The sequence below is a fragment of the Haliotis rufescens genome, unplaced genomic scaffold, assembly GCF_023055435.1.
Source record: "Haliotis rufescens isolate VD_foot unplaced genomic scaffold, xgHalRufe1.0.p SCAF_1, whole genome shotgun sequence".
NCBI lineage: Eukaryota > Metazoa > Mollusca > Gastropoda > Lepetellida > Haliotidae > Haliotis > Haliotis rufescens.
The window spans coordinates 10,885,145-10,910,939 of NW_025963779.1; the positions used below are offsets into that span (position 1 = coordinate 10,885,145).

Consider the following 25,795-nt stretch of genomic DNA (forward strand, 5'->3'; position numbering starts at 1 on the left):
GTCATTGCTACAAACATATGCACCAGACACAATAAAACATGCATGAAATGATGACTATGCCTATAATGAACATCCCTGTACATCTCCCCCCCGCCCGCCCTACCCCTCCCAACTGCCCCCACTACACCCACCCAAAACCCCTGCCCACGCCGCACCTGTCCTCACCACACCCACCCAACACCCCTGACCCTGCCACACCCATCCATTCCTGCCCTTCACAACACCCACCCAACACCCCTGCCCCCACCACACACACCTGATACCCCTGACCCTGCCACACCCATCCATTCCTGCCCTTCACAACACCCACCCAACACCCCTGCCCCCACCACACACACCTGATACCCCTGACCCTGCCACACCCATCCATTCCTGCCCTTCACAACACCCACCCAACACCCCTGCCCCCACCACACACACCTGATACCCCTGACCCTGCCACACCCATCCATTCCTGCCCTTCACAACACCCAACCAACACCCCTGCCCCCACCACACACACCTGATACCCCTGACCCTGCCACACCTACCCATTCCTGCCCCCACAACACCCACCCAACACCCCTGCCCCCACCACACACACCTGATACCCCTGACCCTGCTACACCCATCCATTCCTGCCCTTCACAACACCCACCCAACACCCCTGCCCCCACCACACACACCTGATACCCCTGACCCTGCCACACCTACCCATTCCTGCCCCCACAACACCCACCCAACACCCCTGCCCCCACCACACACACCTGATACCCCTGACCCTGCCACACCCACCCATTCCTGCCCCCACAACACCCAACACCCCTGCCCCCACCACACACACCTGATACCCCTGACCCTGCCACACCCATCCATTCCTGCCCCCACCACACCCAACCAACACCCCTGACCCTGCCACACACACCTGATACCCCTGACCCTGCCACACCCACCCATTCCTGCCCCCACCACACACACCTGATACCCCTGACCCTGCCACACACACCTGATACCCCTGACCCTGCCACACCCACCCATTCCTGCCCCCACAACACCCAACACCCCTGCCCCCACCACACACACCTGATACCCCTGACCCTGCCACACACACCTGATACCCCTGACCCTGCCACACACACCTGATACCACTGCCTCCACCACCCTTGCGTTCATTGTTATTCATAAATATGTATATGCAAATCCATCAGGAAGTTGATTAGGTTGATCAAATTACACATTTGTTGTAATATGCAACAGTGCTACTACGTTCTGAATAACACCATATGGCGCTATTGTATTACCAGTAGTTAAGGGCCAGATACTAGAAAGTGATAAACATTAAAACATCCTGTGACATGTTTACTGTGGTTAACATGGCAATGACCTTCACTTTCGACCTTCAGAATAGGTGCAAGCGAAGAAATAGAGATTCACATCTATTTTTTCAACATTGATGGGCTTCACTCATTGTACCCATGTACTTAGGGATCAAACCCAAGTCTTCAGCATGACACGCAAACACTTCAACCACTGGACAACCCTGCTACTCCCAGGAATTTGCTGCTCTGACAAACGCTTCCAATCTGACACATGTTCTGCGACATTGTAGAAGCGGTTTAATCAGTGGATGGAAGTGTAAGCGACTTGAGTTCATCCCACTTTCATCATTATTTCAGTTCCTCCTGCCTGCAAGTCTCAGAAGTTGAGGGAACTCATCATTCCCACTTTGCTGCCAGGGAACGAGGTGTCGTAACTGTTGTGGTGTATCTGTGATTACAACACTGACCAGCAGATTGTATGTCTACGAGATAAACATGTTGCACATTGAATAGCGCACTAAATTGTACCACTGAGCCACCAAAATGACAGATAGACAAGGGTGTGACCTTGACACTCTGTAGGTCATCTGAAATGTTGCAAAAGAGTGACGTGCAACCTGTTACATTCACTTGATATTCATTGAATTTTATGTAAACAGAAATGTAATGCTAGCTCATCACAATCTCTAATTATGTATAAATCCATTATTCAGTTCTATTGCATTGTCTTACAGTCTGCCAAACGCAAGCTAATTGAATAGAGAACACAGTTCTGACATATATAGCTCCTTGTTGTTTTGACAAACTGTCTGAAACACTATCTGCAGGAATACAATTCCATAAAAGCTCCCATTCATGTAATTAATTTACAAATTGAAGCAAGACATTTTATTCAGTTGCTATGGTTACTTTCAATCTTGTTTTCACAAATTTTCCAAATTTACTTGGGGGGATATTTATTTTCTATTTTAGAAGTGTTTTTGTTCTGAACAAATAACTTGTTTTGACACAAGGTATCCAAAAGTGCTTTTGAAATATATATGTTCAAAACAAAGTTAAGCTTTCAATCATTTGACTGTTTGATATCTAATTCATAACAGCTTCCCCAGGCCAATTTGTCTCTGGTCATGATGACAATGTACAGTATCCTTTAAGAGATGCTTCCAAATCTGTTTCAGGCACCACACAACATGATCAAAGGCTGCCAGGTTTTCGTGTTCAGTTCTGTTTCTTATTGATCAACATCCAAATTTTCCAGAGTATCTTAAGGTCAATAAATGTGATGGTTCTGTTCAAGAACAATACACTGAGATCAACATGCTCAATTCTGACACTATCTAATAATCAAAAGAGATTTTTTAACATATTTATTTTTTAAGATACTTTCCCAACAACTTTATCATTATTTTGGATAACATACCATAACGTTTGATAATTGGTAAATAGAAACCCAAAAAGCAATGTACAAACTTTTTACAAGAACTATTTTCCTTTTCATCATTAGTACTACCTGAAAGCTGCTATCAGGAAAACATAACCAAAACGTTAGAGTTTGATCATTTGAAATATATTATTATTATTATTATTATTATTGTTTTCTTCTTATTAATTATTTTGTAAATAACTGCACTCAATGGTACTGAAGCTCACTTTATGATACAAAATTTGAGCAGAGATGAATTGTCAAACTAGTTGTTTTGTGAAAAACCATGCTTTCTATAATCTTGGACAAAATGAACTGGCACTGAAATTGTTTTATAAGTTCTCCAAACATTCAGCAATACTTCTTCACTGAACGACCTCAATACTTTGTTGTCACTTCCTGTTTTACATATCAGTTGTATGTGACTAAATGACCATACAGTGTATGACCAATTGGTCCTTACTCAGATGCAGCAACTACCAAGTCATTTGACTGTACAATACAAATGCAAACTACCCGTGAATATCCGGGGTAGGATAGGTCTTCGGCAAACCATGCTTGCCGTAAGAGGCAACCATGCTTGCAGTAAGAGGCAACTAATGGGATCGGGTGGTCAGGCTCGCTGACTTGGTTTATGCATGTCATCGTTTTCCAATTGCTTGAATCGATGCTCATGATATCGATCACTGGAATGTCTGGTACAGATTTGATTATTTACAGATTGACATTATATAGCTGGAATATTGCTGAGTGTGGCGATAAACAAAAAAAACAAAAACAAATAAAACAAACAGGAACTGGTAATGAATGATGCAACCACTTTTTCCAGTGTGGTCAATTAAACTATACACCTGGTACTTATGACTGTCAAAGCTGCCGGTTAAGGAGGAGAATTTGTTTGTTACTTGATTTTGTTTTTAGGTCACAAATCCCTAAAAGTCAACTTGATATTTACAATCTACCATGTGCCACTTTTGGCCACTCTCCAAAGAATTGAAACACCAGCTTGAGGGCTTGGTTATCATTGCAAACAGGTGCTTTTACAAGTTACTCAAACCTCATTTAAACAGAGTTTTCAAAAAGAAATAATTTTGGAGTAGGATCAATTTTTAACAAGAAATATATTTTAGCAAGTTTAACTATGCAGACATGAAACTGACACTTGTTGTGGTGGAATGCTACAGGCACACATTCAGATCTGTCAAAACTGACATGATCATAATGACATAACATGTATTTTTTACCATGAAGCAGGGTCTTATCCTAAAGAAAATGTAGTTTGGTGAGAGAAACATCGATACCTTGTAAGAATGTGTAACCACATATTTTTAGGGACAATTTGTACGATATGACCTTGACTTTTGACTTGATCAGGACACATGTCAAACCAGTTCCCTGGGGCTATGGTGGTGAACTTCATGATAGGAAAGCCCATGTCAATAACAGAGCAATGTAGCCAAGGGAAACTGTGAGCACTGGCTTCAATCAAGACCTTAAGGCAGCCCAATATGTTAACTCAAGTAAAGTGCAAACAAAAACTAATGATAGGTGAACCGCATACATTTGGCAAATTGGCATATTCTTTATATTTGATGATCTGTCAAGGTTAGGTAAAAAGCAAATGAATATTTGTACAGTACATACACCCTGTGCACGCAAAAGAACCCACTCATCCGATGGTAGATGCCCAGATGGTGGAAACACAAATACGTACATACACCCGAAACACAAGTGTCAAAACATGTGCTGTCACCCTGGGCAAGCAACTTAGTTGAAATGTGCCTCTGTTCACCCACCAGGGAATGGGTACCCGATATGTGAGGCGGATGTAAAAACCTTCTAGTGCCCCTAGGCAGCTTTTGTTATATATTCCCCAGGGAGTTGAGAATGATAACTGGAATGCAAATGGATCCACTGATCGGGAAACAAATAAAACCACATATGAGCAGATACTAGTACACGGATACCTGAGGTATATAAATGTTTTATTATATAATAATAATACCGTATTCGACATAATAAGCGCCTAGGGCGCTCTCAAAGTTAGAAAAAGGGGGCTCTTATTAGAATATTATTTTGGTGGAAAACAACAGAATTGAAAGATCATAAATTTCGTGGTTTATGCTGACAGCCTGAAATGTTTATATACGACAGATATATTTTTTCCAGAATTTAATTTTCCATAATTAAGAATGCATATAACATACATATTATTATACACGAATAAATAAGTCCTGTGTACATTGATCAATCAGAAGGGGTGCTAATTGGGATTGTTCACTAGTCAGTATATTAGCAAATATCGCCGTGGGCACATATTAGAGCGGGGTGCTTATTACGTCGAATACGGTAATTTATCATACACAATGTGATAAGGAAGATATACTTACATATAATGCATGAAGGGGTCTATCGGTGGCAACTTTTCTCAGCAGCTCCCGGCAAAGTTGTGCAAACTCATGTTTTCCCCCTGTATCGTTACACTTGATGTCAATACCGATGCCCGGATAGTAGCCGTAGGCGAGTCGGTATCCGTCAACTCTGAAACCCAAACATCACATGAGAACAAAACATAGAAATAAATGTTCAAAAATGGCTGGGATGAACAAGATGAAGATGTTGTATGGTGCTGGGTGAAGATGTCGTATGGTGCTAGGTGAAGATGTTGTATGGTGCTGGGTGAAGATGTCATGTGGAGCTAGGTGACGATGTCGTGTGGTGCTGGGTGACGATGTCGTATGGTGCTGGGTGAAGATGTCGTATGGTGCTAGGTGAAGATGTTGTATGGTGCTGGGTGAAGATGTCATGTGGAGCTGCATGAAGATGTCATGTGGAGCTGGGTGAAGATGTCGTGTGGTGCTGGGTGAAGATGTCGTATGGTGCTGGGTGAAGATGTCTTGTGGAGCTTGGTGAAGATGTCATGTGGTGCTGGGTGAAGATGTCGTATGGTGCTGGGTGAAGATGTCGTGTGGTGCTGGGTGAAGATGTCGAATGGTGCTGGGTGAAGATGTCATGTGGTGCTGGGTGAAGATGTCGTGTGGTGCTGGGTGAAGATGTCATGTGGTGCTGGGTGAAGATGTCATGTGGGTCTGGGTGAAGATGTCGTGTGGTGCTGGGTGAAGATGTCTTTGGTCAAAGAAATTAATGCCACAAGAAAGACTGGCTTAGCTGTAAATCAATCCACCAACACAGGCCAAGTGGAAATAGGGATATGAACATCTTCGTTATAGCAAGTGAGTTCTCTTACAATACTGTTGACTGTTTGGTATTTACTCCTGCACAGTATAATGCTGTAATATTCCCGCTAAAGGACTGAGGCCCAGGGAATACATCAGTCTTGACCAGACAAACCAGTAACTGATATAATGGAAACGGTCCATGCCGCAATCAACCAAGTCATCAAGTCTGAGTGAGTGAGTGAGTGAGTTTGGTTTTACGCCGCTTTTAGCATTATTCCAGCAATATCACGGCGGGGGACACCAGAAATGGGCTTCACACATTGTACCCATGTCGGGAATCGAACCCGGGTCTTCGGCGTGACGAGCGAACGCTTTAACCACTAGGCTACCCGACCGCCCCTCATCAAGTCTGGCCGCTCGGTACATTAAGTCACCTCGTATAACAAGCATAGTTTCCTTGTGTTTAATTCTAACCTGGAATCTCCACACGTCAGATACAATGAAGTAGCCATCAAGTTGACTGATCACATCTGCCACAATATACATTTTAACTGAACAGTAACAAGACAGCCACCAAATGGGACATGTTTTCCTCGGTCGTTTAGTCTCTCAATGGGTAGGTCTTATAATTTAATCACAAAGGGAGCTAAAACACTACCATTAGACTTGCACAAGTCTCTAAGGCAATAATAAGTTCAAATCATAATTTCTAGATTATGTAAACAATAAGAACAAGTTGTCCCAATAAGACACTGGAGTTACTGTCCACATATCTAGACTTGCCTATTGAGAGGATAGAATTACTACACATCCATAGACTTTTCTTTCAGTACAGACTTGAGCAAGACTACACTTCCATATATATTTACTGATCAAGAGAAAGTTCAACAGTACTCAATCACACAAGTTACATATAATTAAATGACAGTAAGTGAATGAATTGTTTAATGCTGCTTTGAGCAGGACTGCAGCATCAAGTTGGGGTGGGGGACATCAGAAATGGCTGCATGCTGTACCCATGTGGGAAATCAAACCAAGGCCTTTGGCTTCTGTTCAGCACGACAAGCAAACACCTTAATTATAAGCGACATAACCCTTTCCATATTCAATTGAAATCTCTGCTGAAAGTGGAGTCAATTGTACGATTCAGTCTATATCACGAGCATGTGTTTATGAATCACTATCAAATAATGATGATACCAGGTGTTCGCAAAAAGGTGAGCGTATCTGGCCCCAACGGTGGCACCCATCCCAAACACATGCAAAGGCAAGTCAATTGTTCACCTGAATAAACATAGGAGCATATGGTACAAATCAAATAGGGAATAGCATCAGACATCATTTTTGTCACTGATGAGTCAAATTTGGAAATGTCCTCCACATGTCCACCATGAAATGTTTGGAAAGCTTTACTGAGGCCTTGAATGCTGAATGTTGTAACCACCAGGTAAGCAAAACCTCTTCCATCATAACAAGAACAGAATTCAATTTAATTCAGTTCACTCAGTCCATTTACAGTGACCGTATAACCTGATGGCAGGAGCAAAGCGTTTGTATGGACTACCGGTTTACAGGACTACAGGCCCAAACCCACTCTGTTGATCACATTAGAAAAACTGAATCCGAAATACAATAATGTCTGTGGATTGCCATTTATTCTGAAGACTAATATTTCTTGACCTAATTTCGATACAGCCGAAGCCTGCAAGACAGATGACCTTTCACAAATTGCTAACAAAGCATTAGTCGGCCACTTACTGAAACAGGATAAAGCTAAATTACCCATTCATCATCAGCAGCAGCAGCAGCACCACCACCATATTGTTGTGTGTTATCAAGTACTTATACTTTTAGAACTTGCAAAGCCTCCATCACCAGTCGGAACATCTGCCTTTATAGCTCAATTACAGTATTCTAATGTTAAACAACCTTCTCAAGAACTTGATGTTTGATACAAAACCTTATATCACCTTTATGCAGACCATCATGGAATCAGGCATCATCTTACATTGTTTTGTTTTGACTGATGAAAATTACAAATAAGGGTCCAGAATTACATCTTCTCTTGCCAAAACAGAAACAGAATAAAGCTTAAATGACTGCTTGAATCCAGTTCTCACAACCCTCAAGGTCAGAATATTTTAGCATAAGCAGAGGCATGGCCACCCATATTCTTCAACCCTAAATAATAAATAATGAAAATATATTATAACATCCAGCATTAGAAATTGGCACTGAGTCCTGTAGTCCTTGCCAAACTGCATAATAGTTAAGAATTTGCCATTTTTTAGGGTTTTTTCCACTCTTTCTGATTATGATTAGAGAAAATAATAAATCAGATATATCTATGTTATATACAACATATAAGTCAGGGATTATGAGAAACGCATATGTTTTCATGTGTGCCAAAGGGAATACATAAAGATGTTTAAGTTTGTCATGGAATTAACTTGTCCCAAAAAGTACAAGGATTTTCAGTAAACATCAAAACCAGTGAATGTCATTAGATGTAATTTTGAAAGTTTGACCCATTCATTGATAGTGAGATTGACAATACCCCTTTTAATCTAAAGAAGCAAATTTGTAGGAGCACTAAAATACAGACAGACAGTTTATTCAGTAATTTAGGCATCAAGGCCCATAGTACAATGCAGATTGGCTATTAACATTTGTCACGTGATTTACATGATTAGATTTTAAGTCAAGTTACACATTCCTCATTATAAAGACATGTTTCAAGAATACAGAAACAGCATGGATCATATCAGGATTTTCAGAGTTAAGCAGATTTATCATTAACTGACGGTCTTTAAAAATACCTTGCAACATTGGGAGAAATTTATACCTTAAATTGGAATACGTTTCACATATAAGTCAGACATGGTATTCATCCTCTACTTCTCCGGATGAACAGTTTGTACAAATAGAGTTCACATTATCACCGTCTTTGGACCAGCGACATATATTTACGTTAAAATTATCATATCATGATTTTCAGAGTTTAAAAAAATACAAAGAAATTCAAGTCCAAAATATCTACCCTGACCTAGATGGGAATTAAAGTTTGATCTATCCCAATCTATTGTGACAAGCACCTGCTGTCAAACTGATGGAGTATCTCTATCACTGAAGACTATTATGGATTGATTCTGAATCCCTCAGGGAACTTCATTTCACCTGATATCCTGTTCTAGACATTCTTAATGTTGTCTTAAGCATATGATTGATGACATGTGTCATTGCAATATTATTCCAGTCAGACGGCAGATCTTATGGACGTAAAACATTTTACGACATAATGTAGACTTCAGATGGAGCTGAAAACACCATGTTGCAGCAGCCTTGCAAGTAGTGAAGAAGTGAATGTCTTGCCATCTTCGGTATCATTCATCCTTGGTGTCTTCGGGTTTTAGTTTTTACTTTCTTCTCAAGGCCCAAATACAAGGAAGACAATCTTTCTATAATCATACCTTACAACATGAACATTAAATTTTATTAAATACAATTCAAATTCTCATTACCTGTAGTACACTGCAAGTTTCCTTCCACAAATTATCAAAATGATGCAGGATATTATAGCTAAAATAGATAGAATTATTAAACCGCCCGCATGTTATCAGAAATGAGCAGGCTACTGTGACTTGATGATGCCCTCATATTGTTTGACCATGGGCCAATATCACGCCCGTTGTTAGGTGACGTCACGTTCAATAGTGACTTCATCTTGTTTGTTCTATGACGTTTCCATGTTTGTAAAAGTGGGTCAGTGAAATTTGTGTTGATTTCACTAAATGTTTCAAAACCTATATACATGTAGTTGTTTAATTTTTTTTATAAAAACTTCTATCCATTTAAGCTATAATAACGACTACGCTATTTTTCAGGGCATCATCATTCGCAGAACCGTCAGGCAGTTAATGGAAGACGTCGGGCTTCTGCAAATGACAAAGCCCTCATAAATAGAATTACCCTTATATAAGTATGACAAGAAATATGGTTATGTAATTCATGAAATGGATAAATATATACATATTTAACACTAACCATGGAGATTAATGAAATGATTTGATGTGTTTGAACTAGAATATTCAAAAAGTGATTTCCCAAATGAGATTGCAATTGTAGCAGTGTCAGCAAACCGAACCATTCTTAGTCGTGATGCATGTATGGCTGTACAGACTCAACATAACTGTCTGGTCCACAACAATTATGATGATGAAGAAGATCCGTGTTTGATGAGACTTCCTGTAAAGAGGATGCTGGGTATAGGGTGGTATATCTAATATCACGTCCATTTAGCATGGTTCAGAAATCATACAGACGATATAATCTTACAATGTGTTATTCATCTTTGATACTGGTTAATAACTATAACGGAAAACAGAAATACTGCAAATATTCAACCTGTTTGATAACAGTGTTAGTATCTACACCGAAACGTCGCAGTCTTTATATACTCACTGCCTAACAAACGTGAACAATAGAAACATTCAGAAAAGTATGTACATTAAGAAGAGATTCCGATGTGTACCACTTAATGACAAACTAACAATCAGTCAAGTGTGACCACAGTGTCATTATTCCTATCACGATGTGACACATGATTTCCAAACATTGCACGCTATTCCTGCACTAGACTAATGGTGCATCAAGAGTCATGGATCTACGATGTCACATGTGATGCGTTTATGAGCAACAGTTCACATAACATACTGGTATGTTCATTTCTGCATAAAATGATAAAATAAAAGTGCATCTAATGTCTCTTGAATATGAGTAATTCTTCATATATTAACCAACATAATAAAGAAGAAGTACCGTATTCGACCCAATAAGCCCCGCCCCTCCCCCCCCCTCGGTTCCGAAAATGTATATAGTGTATATAGTAATTATTTCGTTTTAAAGCGGGGCATGACTGTATTCTGTTTATTTTAGATATTTGTGACTTTGAATATTATGCGCAGAAAAAAATTACACCGTACCCCTTCAGCGAAGTCCGGCAAACGAACGGGTGATGAGAAACTTCGTCAGTACAAATTCGAAGATAAGAAATCACCAGACATGTTGATTTACCGTTTAAATTGTATTTTCTGTTCAGCTAGGCATTGTTTTATATCCAGGGATTAAGATTACCGTGTGTATTTTCTCGTAAACTAAGCCGGACACAGCAATCAGCTGTACACACGTTTTCTTGGAATCTATCCGTGATTCGGTCAAGACACACCCAATGATATAACTTTACAGGATTTTAAATGCAAGGATCGGCAAAAGATGTATCTGAAACTATATTTTTATCAGGAATAATATATTCCAATATCTTGTTAATTTAGATGCAGCTTTTACTAAACATATTTAAAATAATAATAACCCTAAGCGAAGCAGCTGATCGCTATTGCCGGGTATTATTTTTTACATGGAACCAGTCTGACCTGTCACCGTCAAGGCTCCCGTGCACGTGATCGTGTGATCGCGAGAATTACGTGTTGACATAGAATCGTCCAACAAAAACAAATATGACTTTTAACGAATCAAAGTATGGCATTTATGATATATGTATCCATTCTCTGTCAACTAAAGTTCGTTTCAAGTCGTCAATACCGGTAATCTGACCGTGGTTGCTGTTTATAACTGTGAGTTGTGCGATCTTCTGATCGCTTCACACACGATTTCGACGAAATTAATTAAAACAATATTAAAAAGAATTTTGACTAAAATTAATGAAATAAGTTACAAACATAAGTCTAGATATACAAAAAACACTTTTTATAGCCAGACAGTGTAATTACATGAATAATTTGCGAACTTCAGTATGGATTTGTTGACATGGTATTTCCGGTGTTACGTGCTCGCGGTAATGTCTTTCCATGGGGGAAAAAACATCAAAACTCATTAATTCGTGTATAATGCGCACCCCCTTCTACACAGCTGTGTTTTTGGAAAAAAAGTGCACACTATTCTCAAGAAAATACGGTAATTTGACTCTGAATTGGTCCCAATAAGCACCCACCCCTTCTGTCTTTATTTTAAGCGCCCTGGGCACTTATTGGGTCATATACGGTACCTCCTTAGAACTATGTCCTTGTTCCTATAAAATAAGATTATTTGATTATGAAAAAAAATCTTTCGAAAAATGTAGTTTGAAACCAACAGTGTGCTTGACTGTGTATATATTTACATAATTTGACTCACATTAAATTGTTATTTTATTGGACTATTGGCCAATTGATTTGATTTCTTAAAATGGTCAAACTTATTTGAAATTTCATTTTCTATAATTCATCTTTACATGGGCAAAGATATGTGTCCATCATCTGACCTCTGTCAAAAGAAATGCCATGTGTGGTTCCTGCGATGTTGAGACCCACGTGATGTACGGATCACAATGACCAACTGTGATTCCATCACATATCCACTCTGGTAAATAGATAGAGATGTCTGTACTATGTCAGTATGACACGGATGTCATGACGAGAATGTCAGTGTCTCAGATCATTGTGTTGTTGACATGTCAGACATATTGTGTACTTCACTCTTTTCCTGACCAACTGATTGTGTACTACCAACACAGGTAATAAAACTATTGTGTATATTATAAAAGGAAGACTGTTACAAGGGCGGATCCAGCATTTTAAAAGGGAGGAGTCCAAAATATCAAAAACCTTTCACAGTCAATTTCACTGCCTACAACATACTACATTTGATTTTTTTAAAATGGGCCCTGGGCCCCCCTTCTGGATCTGCCAATGGAAGATGTTAGAATTCTACTAGACTAACATATAGCCCCTGCACTAAACATGATAAAGTTTATAATTCTCAAGTCTCGTAATTGCAGCCTAGAGCTGAAAATGGGATGACTATTATGAGACTGCCAGAGCTGAAAAGGGATGAGATTGGAATGGGCACGAAAGTGTTATTGAATATATGCTCTGGGGTATCCGAGTGGGAGGGAGACAAGAATGCTACTTCTCACTGATATTAAAGATCTTTCTTTGTCAGTATACAAGAAAGTCTAGAAAAGATATTTACCATAACAGTTTCATGTTCACTATGACCGGAGGACACTTAAGGAAAGTCTTCTACATTATTATATATTCTCATCATTATTTCTTGGCATGACGTTAAGAGAACATACAAACTGAATCACAAAGGATTGACATATACTTTGTTAAATATCAAATTCAATTGATGCCTTAAAACTAATCAAATAAACAACAAACACAAGTATCAAAGATGATGATGATGATGAAGACTACTTGAAGATGATGTATAAACTAGAATGTCTGATTGGATTGGTTCTGTTCAACGAGGTCTCATTTGATTTGTTTGTTGTTTAACGCCACACTCAGCAATATTCCAGCTATATGACGGTGGTCTGTAAATACTCGAGTCTGGACCAGACAATCCAGTGATTGACACCATGAACATCGATCCACACAATTTGGATACGATGACATGCATCAACCAAGTCAGAGAGCCTGACCATCCGATCTCATTAGTCGCCGCTTATGACAAGCATAGTCGCCTTTTACGGCAAGCATCGGTTGCTGAAGACCTTTTCTACCCTGGATCTTCATGGGTGGCCTCATTTGATTAACCACTGAGCAAGTGGATGGCTTTGTACACAGTCAACAACACAACTACATCATGGAAAGCCATAGTCCCTGGGGACCCATCATGGAGTAAGTTCCCAGATGTCTATCACATCTATTGCTTGTAGTACGAGGCAGCTTACTAATGTAACGATTGTCAAGTAGGGCTGGCTAAAAAGATCAATATTCGAAATTATCGTTGATGGGAAGTACTATTAAAGATTATTGATATGAAATTGTTGTCATAGATAATAACTTAACATTAACTACTGTATTGTGATGAAATAAAGTTTACATTGACTGAAACAGACTTGTTATTGTCACTAATGTCAATTGTCGAAGACAGAAAGCAACTGTTTCTGTTATATCTCAAATGTCCACAAAAGTTTCTATGTATAAATATGAGTAAATATATAGAAGAACATGAGGAATAAAAAGTAACTGTACCATATCTGATGACAGTTGCAAGTTCTGAATTACGCCATTGATCCATGGTGCAAGTTTGATCATATTTGTCATGTACTGTATAGCATACCTTACTATAGACTAACATTTAGCTCGATGCTCATGATGTCAACCACTGGACTGTCTGGACCATACTTGATTATTTACAGACTGCTGTCATAAAGCTGGAATATTGCTGGGTGCAGCGTTAAAAACAAACAAACAAACAAACAAACATGAGCAACATCATACTGTCAGGCCATCATGACACTAAGTCAAACAAGTCAATCCATTTAATTCAAACCCAGAAACCTCATGGTGTTTTTCATGAGTTTAAGACACTGCTGACATGCTGTTAGTTTTCCAGTTTAAAAGCCCCACGTTTTTCACTCAAGTTATTTACCATTTCTTAAATGCAAGATAATCTTCATCTGAATCCCTAGGCTCAGAACAATCTTGACCCAAACGTAACTCCATATGCGGCCTTAAGTATCAATAATATAGTCTATCGAAACACGCAAGAGCTGCTGGAGGTGTTAAGAAGATCAAGCAGGCCAGCTGTATATTCTGGGTCTGTCCATGGAGCAAGGAGTGCCATGTATGGGGTCGTACAAGGATTAACTCTATTCTTTATTGGGTACAGATGTAGGCCATCACCCCATGGTAGTTATCTAAGACAGGCTAAAGCTCAGTCCAGTTACACATTATAACACTGTGTCCAGCTTGCAGATCATAATACTGTAAGTTTCCCCGTGTTTAATGCATGGTAAACAAAGGTAGCTAAATTTTGCAAAAATGAGTACTTTAAAGTTTCCCAGTGATGGATGAAAAAAATATTACTGGAGTCAGTACATTTGGCGGAGACCTATTTACGCATTGCAGATTACCGTAACACTTGCGGTCCAGGCAGCAGAATTTGCTCTGCAGTATCACTGAGCTGGCTTCAGTGGCCATGAGTTCGACTCCAAGATCTGCCCTGATAGTGATGCTGGTCAGTCCGCACCATGCACGTCCTTGGTCATGGGTTCCACAAACGTGATAAACAACCTTCTCTGCTGTCCTCCAAAGGTTGCATGTTGTGATTTAAAAGCTTAATGTCTAAAGCTGTGATAAATCGATCTCACTTTCCCACTCACACTAGTTGATAAAGAAAATCAATACAAACCAAATTCTAACTCCTAACCAATACGAATTACTTAGCAGCTGATTGATCCCTGCATTAAGTACATCAGCTGCCTGTCAGGGCCCTGTAGGTAGAAGACACTACTTTCTAGACACCTATTCATCAGTCTGCACCATTAGGGTAATTGAGCAATGACTGTGGGTTCGTTTCAACTTTTGCTGTACTTCCATCAAGGCTACAGCACTGGTATTGCGACAGTATGGTGAATATCTTCACCTTCACACAATTTATATTTTTATATTTTATATATATATATTTTTAAAAAATTCTTCTTAAATATTTTTTATTTTAAATCAGTAGACATATATCTGTAACATAGGTACATGAGATACACAAGTGTAGCACTTCACACAATGAAGAATTAGTATCAGCCTTTTTACAAAGAGATTTAAATGTGACTTTCTATTTGTAAATCCAGGGTCAGGTTCCACAAAGCAATCTTAGCGCAAAGATGATCATCACTCATCTACTTCACATAGCTTGATGACAACCAAGGACTAAGATCTCTTCATGGAACTTGAGCTCTGGAAGCTCTTAAGTCGTTTTGGGGAACCCACAGTGGCACACAACAATTAGGGGTCCAAGGGACACCACTGAACAAATTACAAATACAGTTTCTGTAAAGACATGGGTATAAGTATGGATGGGATTTCCTTGTTTGAAACAAAATTAGTGAAGAAAATATAACATGGACAATCATCTTGTGTGCATGCTGAGTGACCTGGTATCTAGAACTGAATACATTTTAATGAATCAAACAGCCATACTTTTCAGTATATTGTGGGTATTATGAGCAGTGAAAAATGTTTGCATCCATTCTCAACGATAATGCATAAGGGACTCAATATTTTGTGTTATACCCTGGTGATAGCTGTTATGGGAAGGATAGAGTGAAAATGTGATATAGTTGAGAAATAAGTCAACAGAACAACAACCACATCTGACCCTGTGATGATAATATGATCCCTGCTGGCAATGGACCATTCAGCTCTCAGGTTCAGTAGACTTTGGGGAGTTGAGGTTTCTCTGATATTACGAGGAAAGTCTGATGGGTAGTAAGTCTGACATTTATCACTTTGGTGAAATCTAGGAGCATGGGTATGGCGTTGACAAACCAACACATAATACAAGGACAAATTGAGGTTCAAACCCACATAGATGGACCTGACAAACCAAGGTTCATAATCATGTCAAATCTGGGACAGAACCAATGATCAGCGGGTGCAGCCACTACTAAGGGACACAACTCTGCACAGTAAATTCCTGTGCCAAAGACTGGAAAGGAAAATGGCTCTACCTTTCCTCAGTACCAGGAAAACATTTTTGGAACATTTGATCTGCTTATTTCTCTCAGTCATTCTTTAATGAGTTATTTATATCCTCTGGTTGTGAAAGAGATACAAGTCTTCTTTGGACCAGTTAGTACTGCAATAAGTATGTGTATGTTTTTTAACATCAATCTACTGGCCATCATGGTCGGGGCTTGATTGACACTTAAAAAATTCCTGTCTCCAAATCAAACTAGAAAATGCTATATGGTATTATTTGAACATGGAATCCTTAATAGATTCTATTTCTTTAATTAATATTTCAAACAATTTCAAAATATCAAATTTCAAGTCTGCATTGTGAACAATATTCAAAAGGCCTCCATATTTATAATTATTTGGATATGAAAAGTGTCACAACCAAGCCAAGTCCTCGTGGCATTAATGAAGTGTCAGATCAAACTGCGAAGGAGAATCTCTGCTCAGTGTCTGGTCTAGAGCTCTACTAGCTCATCCTATAGATCTCAGTCACTTGCCCAGAGTCACTTGGCTGGACTGGCAGACACTGGCTACAATTCAATTGACAAAGACGTAAGTAGGGAAATAAGGTCAATCAGATTAGATCGTCTTGCCTCCAACATCAACCATACCTACGGCTCCTGTTGGTAATTTCTATTCAGGACTAAACTGATTTCATTATTGAAGAATTCTCTTTACATTTTAAAGTCACACTGTAGATGTAAATTAATTTTCATTACATATTTAATAGGAAGTGTATTTATTTAGGATGCAAATGTCATGTATCAAATATACCATCTGGACAAAAACAAAGCCAAATTTTTGGTCATGAAGACAATCGTATTTATTCAAATAAAACAACAACCTCCATTAAACTACAAATATCCTTACTTCTCAGAAAAGCCTTCTTGATTCCTTTTTTGTACCATTCATACATATTTAGCCCACAGTCAAAGCATTTACATCATTCTGAACAAGATGAAGTCATTCAACTCTGACCATAGTACAAAGATAGATGTTGTGGTTTGTTTTAAGCATCTAATGACCAACACAGAAGACCAGCTTACTCAAAATAGCACTCTGAAGATAGATCCACAATCTGGTTACCAGGGAAACAGTTCCTGAATGAACAAACAATAGTTGACTTCCCTCAGAGGGAATAACCTTGAAATAGAACCTCCTACAGAACTTCTAAGACGTGTATTGAGTCCTTCAAGCTATTGATGGGTCATAATACACTGACAGAAGGAATAACCATAAACCTTTGTTTATACTTCACACAAGATCACCTTTGAAGACCACAAGGATACAGAAACATGTACAATACACGGCAGATGGTGAATGAACTTGCAACCTTCAATGAATGGAAATGTTCTGTGGGCAATGATTGGATACTTTCTGTGGGCAATATTTGTATATATGACATAGACAGGCAAAGACATGTAAGTATCACATCTAATTGGCTGCACTACCAAAGTACCAAAGATGGGATTCTACTTGTCAGTGCTGGAGGTTAGATCTGCGTTAGTCTTATCTCATTATGTGTCACTGACATACTATACATTGGTTGTTCGGTCTTCACGTTGCTTCATCAATTTATGTTTGGCCATTTTGTGGTAAGTGCATGAGCGAGCATCATTGTTTGACACTGACTATTGTTGCCAATATAATGATAGACTAGACATAACTGAACGTTGGCCAGGCACCTGAGTGGATCAGCCAGGTCAGCCACACATTGCATCCACTAAAGAACATAAACGGGAACTAACAACCTATCTGCCCCAGAATTTCCACAAAGTACTACATAACTTGAGTGAGTGAGTTGGGTTTAACGCCGCTTTTAACAGTATTCCAGTTATATCGCGGCGTGTCAGCTTAATGTGGGAGGAAAGCCTGAAGTGATGCAGGTCTTAGACGTTTACCACTTCGGTGAAACCAACGAGCAAGGGTATGGTGCTGACAAACCTAGAAACATAGTTGGGGCGAACCGGGATTCGAACCCACAATCATAGGTTTCTGGCGTGCCCAAGGGACGCAACTCTGTACAGCAAATCGCAGCGCCTTAGACGACTGGGCCACCCGTGCCCCCCTACATTATTTGACTAAACCTTAGTCGATGCAGATCAAGCTTAGCTGATGTAAATAGCCAATATGTAGGCATGAAAAACCACAAAGTTACATAGCAATTTCTGACAGGGACTCAAAGTGGTATTCTAATGGTGTAATTGATTTCTGTGAAGATCCAATAAATTAAATCAGCTTCAGTAGACAGCAACAAACCCTAGCTTAGAGGCACAGAAATCCAAATGTGCACTCACTCTGAATACCTGAGTTAATCAATGTGTTATATATACGCTCACTACCACCAGTATGAATTACCCCCCTCCAGCCATAGTGCTCCCTCAGCTCCTGAATCGACACAACTTGAAGTTGGTCTTCTGATGTGGAGACTAGTCTAAGCAAAACAAAACCTCTGAAAATTTATCATGTTCCATCTTTTTGTCACAGTCTTTTTAAATTTTCTACAAATAAAGTGTAGTGTTTGAAGCTAAAGCTGGCCAGAGGAGCTGAGAGATATTATCTGGGATCATGATCACAATGCTCCATTGATCTTTACTAATGCTAATTTGCAAGCAGTTCTGACAAAGGAGCATTAAGGCACAGGGAGGTTTGCCCAAAGACTAAAGACATAATGCAAATAAATGCAGGTTACCTGAAGGCTATTGCTGATTAACAAAAAAATACCCACTAATGCCTTGTGTGGTCAAGGGGGATAACTCCTCACACACACAATACCAATACTCAAAAACAGAAGTACTGTCATCATAGAACTTACATTTATAACAATCTCATTAAAATCAGATCTGAGTTCTCGCTACCGCTAAACAAAGATCTGAGGATGTCCCATTACGGGTCATGTCAGAACGACCTTTCATCCGACCAATCAGAGAGTTGCTTACCAGATCATGAAAGTGACAGTCGGAATGTGATTTCCCATAATGCATCCTCGTAAACTTTAACACGGGGTATTCCAAACGATAGTTGAGGGCTTAACGACTGAATCCATACAATCTTGACCATCTATTAGCCATTCCAGAATGTTCTTTTGTTCAGGTTTCAAATTTTTAATCGCGAATTTGTCAAAATATGTTTCCAAATGAGTACCGTAAAGCATGAGAAAGCTGCCTTCTGATTGGTTAATGTCGACTTCTTGTCAGTCATTCCATTGGTCAGTCAAAGTTCGTGAAAGATTGTTCTGACGTGACCTGTAATGGGATGTCCTCAGATCTTTGTTTAGCGGTTAGCGAGAACTAAGATCTGATTTTAATGAGATTGCATTTATAATATTGTGTTCTTAAAAATGCTGCCTTTGTCTTTGAAGGTATAAGCCTTAATCGATTCCATTCCTTTGAATTTAAATCCAAGCAAATTCAAGCAATTTCAAATTTTACAGATCAGAATAATCATCATAATAATAAATGGATATTTGTAATTCGTATTGTCCATCCAAGAAGCATGCTCAATGTGCCAACACCGTTAATACCCAGGTCAATGGATCAGTGTGCACTTGATTTTCTTTCTCAGCTCCCTGGGGAGGCTGCAACCAACACTGCCTATGAGGTCCTTGAAGGTTACCAGTCACATCCTTCCCGGTACCCATTCACTGCTAAAAGAATAAATCTATTTTCATTCCCTTTTAGAGCTGTACAGCAGTTTGAATTACAAAGAAAAGACTTGGTGCTTGGTTGTGTTCTCAGTCTGTAAAGTCAAAAACAAGTAATACTTTCAGTCAATACAATTATATGAGCAAATTATATGGCTATAGTGAACACTGAAAAAATGTCCATGATGATATAACCAGCTACTGAAATTAGATTGCTGTTTTAGCTGCAAAGACAAATATTTTGCAGTAAGCTTGAATCAATCCTTTAGTTCTCTCAAAAGACAACACAAAGAAGTTTAAGTCCATAATGAAACGCGGCTCTGTGATTGGAAAGAAACTGTTCCTTGCAACACAGAATACAACTATTTTGATCTCTTTGAAAAGAAGAGAATCCCTGATGCCACATTTCTTTCAGGATTCTTACAGTACAACCTGCTTGCAAAGTACATTACAGCTTTCTCACAACCACCAGTAAAATTATCAGTCTTGCTCAATAATTCACTTTCCGACATCCTCTGACTCAAATTGAACATGAACATAAAGGTTGCCAAAATACTACACCAGACAAGTTTTCCCTAAAGAAATCAGGGAAGGATTTGACATGGCAGTTGCATACAATACTGTGTCATCTGATATAATTACAGATTGTCCACAGTGTCTTCAGGGAAAACTTCACAACAACCAAGTTCCTGAACCAATTACAACTGTCTCTGTGGGATAAGATCTTGACTGAGCTGCATCAGGGCTGAGCAGTTTAACGTGCCGAAAAATATTTGTTCGTCTCGTGAAAAATATTGTTTTCACAAATTTCCATATTTTCCGAAATAAAATTGTTCACTAGATTTGATCAAAACCAGAATGCAGATCTGTCAGAACTTGAAAATATTTATGATCCTGCAATTACAACATCATGAAAAAAGTCATCAGATTTCTTTCATTCCAGACTTTGGATGGCATTTGTGTGACAATTGACGAATTTATCATGTAATTAATGCTGCCTAATCCCAATTTACTGTTATTTTCATGTTTAGATGACATTATGTTAAAACTGACATGTATATTTTTCATAAAATATTAATCGAAATGAATACATTATGAGGTTTATCAAGGCTTGTGAGGAAATTCTTTTACATACAAGTGACAAAACCATTTCCATAATCATAGGAAATCTCTGCAGACGAGTCCATTGTATTATTCCAACCATATCTTTACCTTTTGTTAATGAAACACTATCAACACTTTGTGGTCATACAAGCGGCATGTCACAAATACATGCAAAGGCAATTCAAATGTTCACCTGAACAAACATAGGAATACATGGTACAAATCAAAATAGGGGATTGGGTCAGATATAATTTTGGTTACCGGTACTGATGCATCAAACTGGTAAATGTCCTCCATAATTGGTATCTTAAATATTTATAAAAAGTAGACCAATGTCATGAGTGAATGTTTCAAAACATATTCACTGGAAGTTCAGGATATATGAAAATGAAGAAGGGATGACACCTTTTTTGACCAGGTGTATAACTTAAAACACTGACAATTCCAATGGTTCTTTAGCATCCTGATTCTTCCTTAAAGGGGCACTGATCTAACGCAATTCCCCGGGACTGGTTGTTGCCTTTGTTATTGTTTTTTCCCAGTGAGTACCCGGATGTATAGCAGAAATCTAGACTAGTTCGCGACCTCTGCTGTGCAATTCGTAAGCGCATTAGTCACTTTTATGGGTAGTAATAAGGGCGTATGGTCACATTGATCAACAAAATGAAATACAGTTTTCGAGATAATAGGGAAATGTAGGTATTTTTGTGGGTAGCATCGGTAATGGTGGCGAAGTTTTGATAAGTCACTTGCTTGGTAATTTTGCGATTTTCGTTAACACTATTTTGACTTGCAACACAAAGTAAATATTTCACCTGAGCATTGCTTTTTTTATAGTGTGTATATTTTTTTACTGTCAAAATGTGTAACATTTTCAAATTAATTTTAAAGTCTAAATATTGAGTTATTTTACAAAGTGACTGAAAAACATTTCCATCTGTATTATTATGATAACGAATTCCAAACATTTTTAATGTTTAATGTCATCACCAAGCTTTTTTTATAGTGTGTATATTTTTTTACTGTCAAAATGTGTAACATTTTCAAATTAATTTTAAAGTCTAAATATTGAGTTATTTTACAAAGTGACTGAAAAACATTTCCATCTGTATTATTATGATAACGAATTCCAAACATTTTTAATGTTTAATGTCATCACCAAGAGACTGAAAATGTTACGTTGAAAAGTACATGTCTATGTTGTGTGGCTTCTAATCCTACATAATAATCTGTTGTAATGTTTGTAGGCCCTTTTGATCATCTTAATCAATCTGGACAGATTTTTTTAGTCAAAATGACTGAAATATTTACACATTTTATAGATTGCCTGAGAGAATCACATTTTACAAATTGACGGTAATATATACACGCTTACAAAGGAAAAGACCCGTGAAAAAAACGTCTATCGCGCATTAAAGAATTTCCCAACCAAGACGTAGAGAAACAAGACCGAATCGGTTCAAATGAAGGAAAACAAAATGCAAATACCATAATTGCAACCTACCAAATTTATGTGTATAAATTTTAGGAGCTTCCTTGTTCGAGGAATGTATCCGTGAATATCCACACAAATGAACAATATCCCACTCGTCTGCAGCTGTACAAAGAAACTTATTTGATGTCACGTGTCTCTGTAACAATCAAATATTTTAAAAGATATATATCGTTTCGGGATATTATAACCCGTGTTCGTTTCTCAACTGATCACTCGGATTGTTTCAGGTGTTTCACATAAGTGTCAAGTCTCAAGGGTCGGCTGAGAAAGCCCACGTGACAACTATTTTCATAACGCCCACGGTTCCTAAAAATCCATTGAGTGATAGATAACAATGAGCAATCAATCAACGTATTATCAGTTAACCCTTTGAACAAAGTATGTTGTTTTTACATGGGCACTTCACGCCATGGTATGAGTGTATTCCCTTTGTTTTAGTAAACCTAGACATGTAAACACTCACTTTTGACATATCCACTGTGCAAGATAACAGTGATTAATCAATCAACGTATTTCTGTTAATCCTTTGATGACTAGGAACGATCTGTTGATTTACAACAAAAAAGTAAATCAACTGATCATTCACCTCTTGCTGGTCTGCCACGTGCATATTACATAACACACACTTCACCTCACTTCAAACTGGATTTAGATTGAATAATTACCCCAGACACAATAAATGCCAAATGGGAACCTTTGTCAGGTAATCTAAGTGGTGCTACCAATAATTGTACCTGTAATAAATTCATTAACTGAGCATCAAGTGAATGACGACAAATACACAAGTGTAGGGTTATACGAGAAAACGTGGATGACAACAAGGGATTGGTAATCGTATTATCGACGCAATCCGACTATAACTATAACTATAACCATCTGGGGTATTTCCAAATGAGGACATCCGATGAGCTCCGCTTTTCTTTTTGTCTGTTTAGGGTGAAGAAATTAATTAACATGCGCCCTTTGTCGAAATCTTTATAGATCACAGTTAACCAATCAGTGTTTATGCAAAAATTGGTAAAACAAATATTGCCTCCAGCCTCCAAGTTTATTTAGTTGTCCTTGCAGACGGTAGCCCAGTCTCCGGTCACGCTCTGTTGCGTTGCGTATCATCCGGGTACTCACGGGGAAAAACCAATAACAAAGGCAACAACCAGTCCCGGGAATTGCGTTAGATCAGTGCCCCTTTAAGACTAAGCCAGCTTTGGCATATGTCCAATGTTTATTTAAATGGAGCAGTTTCATGCCGGCAACTTAGTTTTACCATGCCATCACAAATAACAAGGTTATCAGACACAAACAACAAAAGTACTCATGAGTCAGTATATTTTATTATCAACATTAATTTCAATGATGGTACAATGCTCACAAGATCACAGGGAATAATACGAGATAACTTGATTACCCCCGACAGCTGTCACAATGTCCAGGAATTGCAACATTTCTTGTCAATTGCTCTGAGTAAACATAAAAGGTCAGCCAATTGTAACTTCGTTTGGAAAATGCTGACATACGTCAGAGTTCCCCGATTGAATAAACTGACACAATGTCAGCTGAATAACAACAGGTTTATTTATCACTATATGCCTCCATCTTCCCTACTCAGCGTTTGTCTCCCCTCATTGTAACCCAGCTTGGGAACTGAATCTAGCAGACTTCTGTCATTCAATTTTAGATGAGAGAATGAGTGAGTGAGTGAGTGAGTGAGTGTGGTTTTACGCCGCTTTAGCAATATTCCAGCAATATCACGGCGGGGGACACCAGAAATGGGCTTCACACTTTGTACCCATGTCGGGAATCGAACCCGGGTCTTAGGCGTGACGAGCGAATGCTTTAACCACTAGGCTACCCGACCGCCCCAGATGATGAGAGAATGAGACTCATGAGTGGATTAAATACTCTTTATGCACACTGTTCATCATCAAAATAACTCAGGAGAACTTTCAGAGATAAAACCAGATTTAAGTATTTCATGGTCTTCAGTGGTGGTTGGTAAAGGGGAAAAAATACAAAAAGACATTTCATATTATCATCTTTAGTTCTTCACAAAGTTAGATGAATATTTCCATGTTTGCAGAGAAAGAAATGCTTTGGTTATCCAATGCTTTTCACAATTATTTTGCGATAAACATAGCTCTTGGTAATCTTGGTAAAGAGAGCCACATCCCAAATGAAGATCCACAAACAAATGGCACAGGGTTAACCTAAACAATATTCAACTGATATTATGAACCTTAACTGCCACTTTTGCCCATTGTATTGTAGGTATCTTCCTATCTCATAGTAACTTTGGTTTTACATTTGAATCGTGAGACCTGCTTGAAGGTGTTACAACTAAATTGTAAGGGCGAGTTTGATTTTTGACACAATTCTTTTCCCATGAAAATTCCATGATGTAATCGAAACTGCATCCTCACATATCATGTACAGTATTGCAACCTTCGGTTTTTCCACTTAGCCTCGGATGTTTAATCTTACATGTCATTACGTCAGTTGTGTGCATGTTGCATGCGGTCGTCCTCTCACACACTTTCATAGGAATTCCCTTTATACTGTGACCCAATGTATTGTTTCACAATAAGGTATCTCGATGTTTTCATATTCTTTCTGGTATTTCTTGGATTTGGACAGTTAAGTCAGTTAAAACACACTGGGTTGAATACGTAAGACCTCAGGCTTTTCCCTCGTTCGAGGTTTCATATTTTCAACTAAAACCTCAGAGTCATGTTGTAACTAAATAATAATCAGGAACTGCTTCAAATTCAAGAAATTGGTCTTCTCATCTGATTACCTGTTAAACTGGCGTGATCACGTTTAGAGTCCATGTTATGACAATATATTCCCCAATCTCACACTGATTCATGCTTTCTATATTTTAACGCCACACTCAGCAATATTCCAGCTATATGAGGATGGTCTGTATAAATAACCGATTCTGGACCTGACAATCCAGTGATTGATATCATGAGCATCGACCAACGCGATTGGGATCGATGACACGCATCAACCAAGTCAGCGAGTCTGACCATGCGATCCCATTAGTTGCCTCTTACGACAAACAATGGTTGCTGAAGACCTCACACACAATCATGATACATGAGCATCGACCAACGCAATTGGGATCGATGAC

General features: G+C 38.7%; 1 protein-coding gene across 1 annotated transcript in view; it reads right to left on the bottom strand.

Annotated features, from left to right (window-relative positions):
- The window catches only part of LOC124147579, a 109,972-nt gene that overhangs the window by 2,613 nt on the left and 81,564 nt on the right, over positions 1-25,795 (bottom strand). Inside the window, exon 3 of the mRNA XM_046518235.2 lies at positions 5,112-5,262. Coding sequence (XP_046374191.1) covers positions 5,112-5,262 — 151 coding nt within the window. The remainder of the gene's footprint in view (positions 1-5,111; positions 5,263-25,795) is intronic.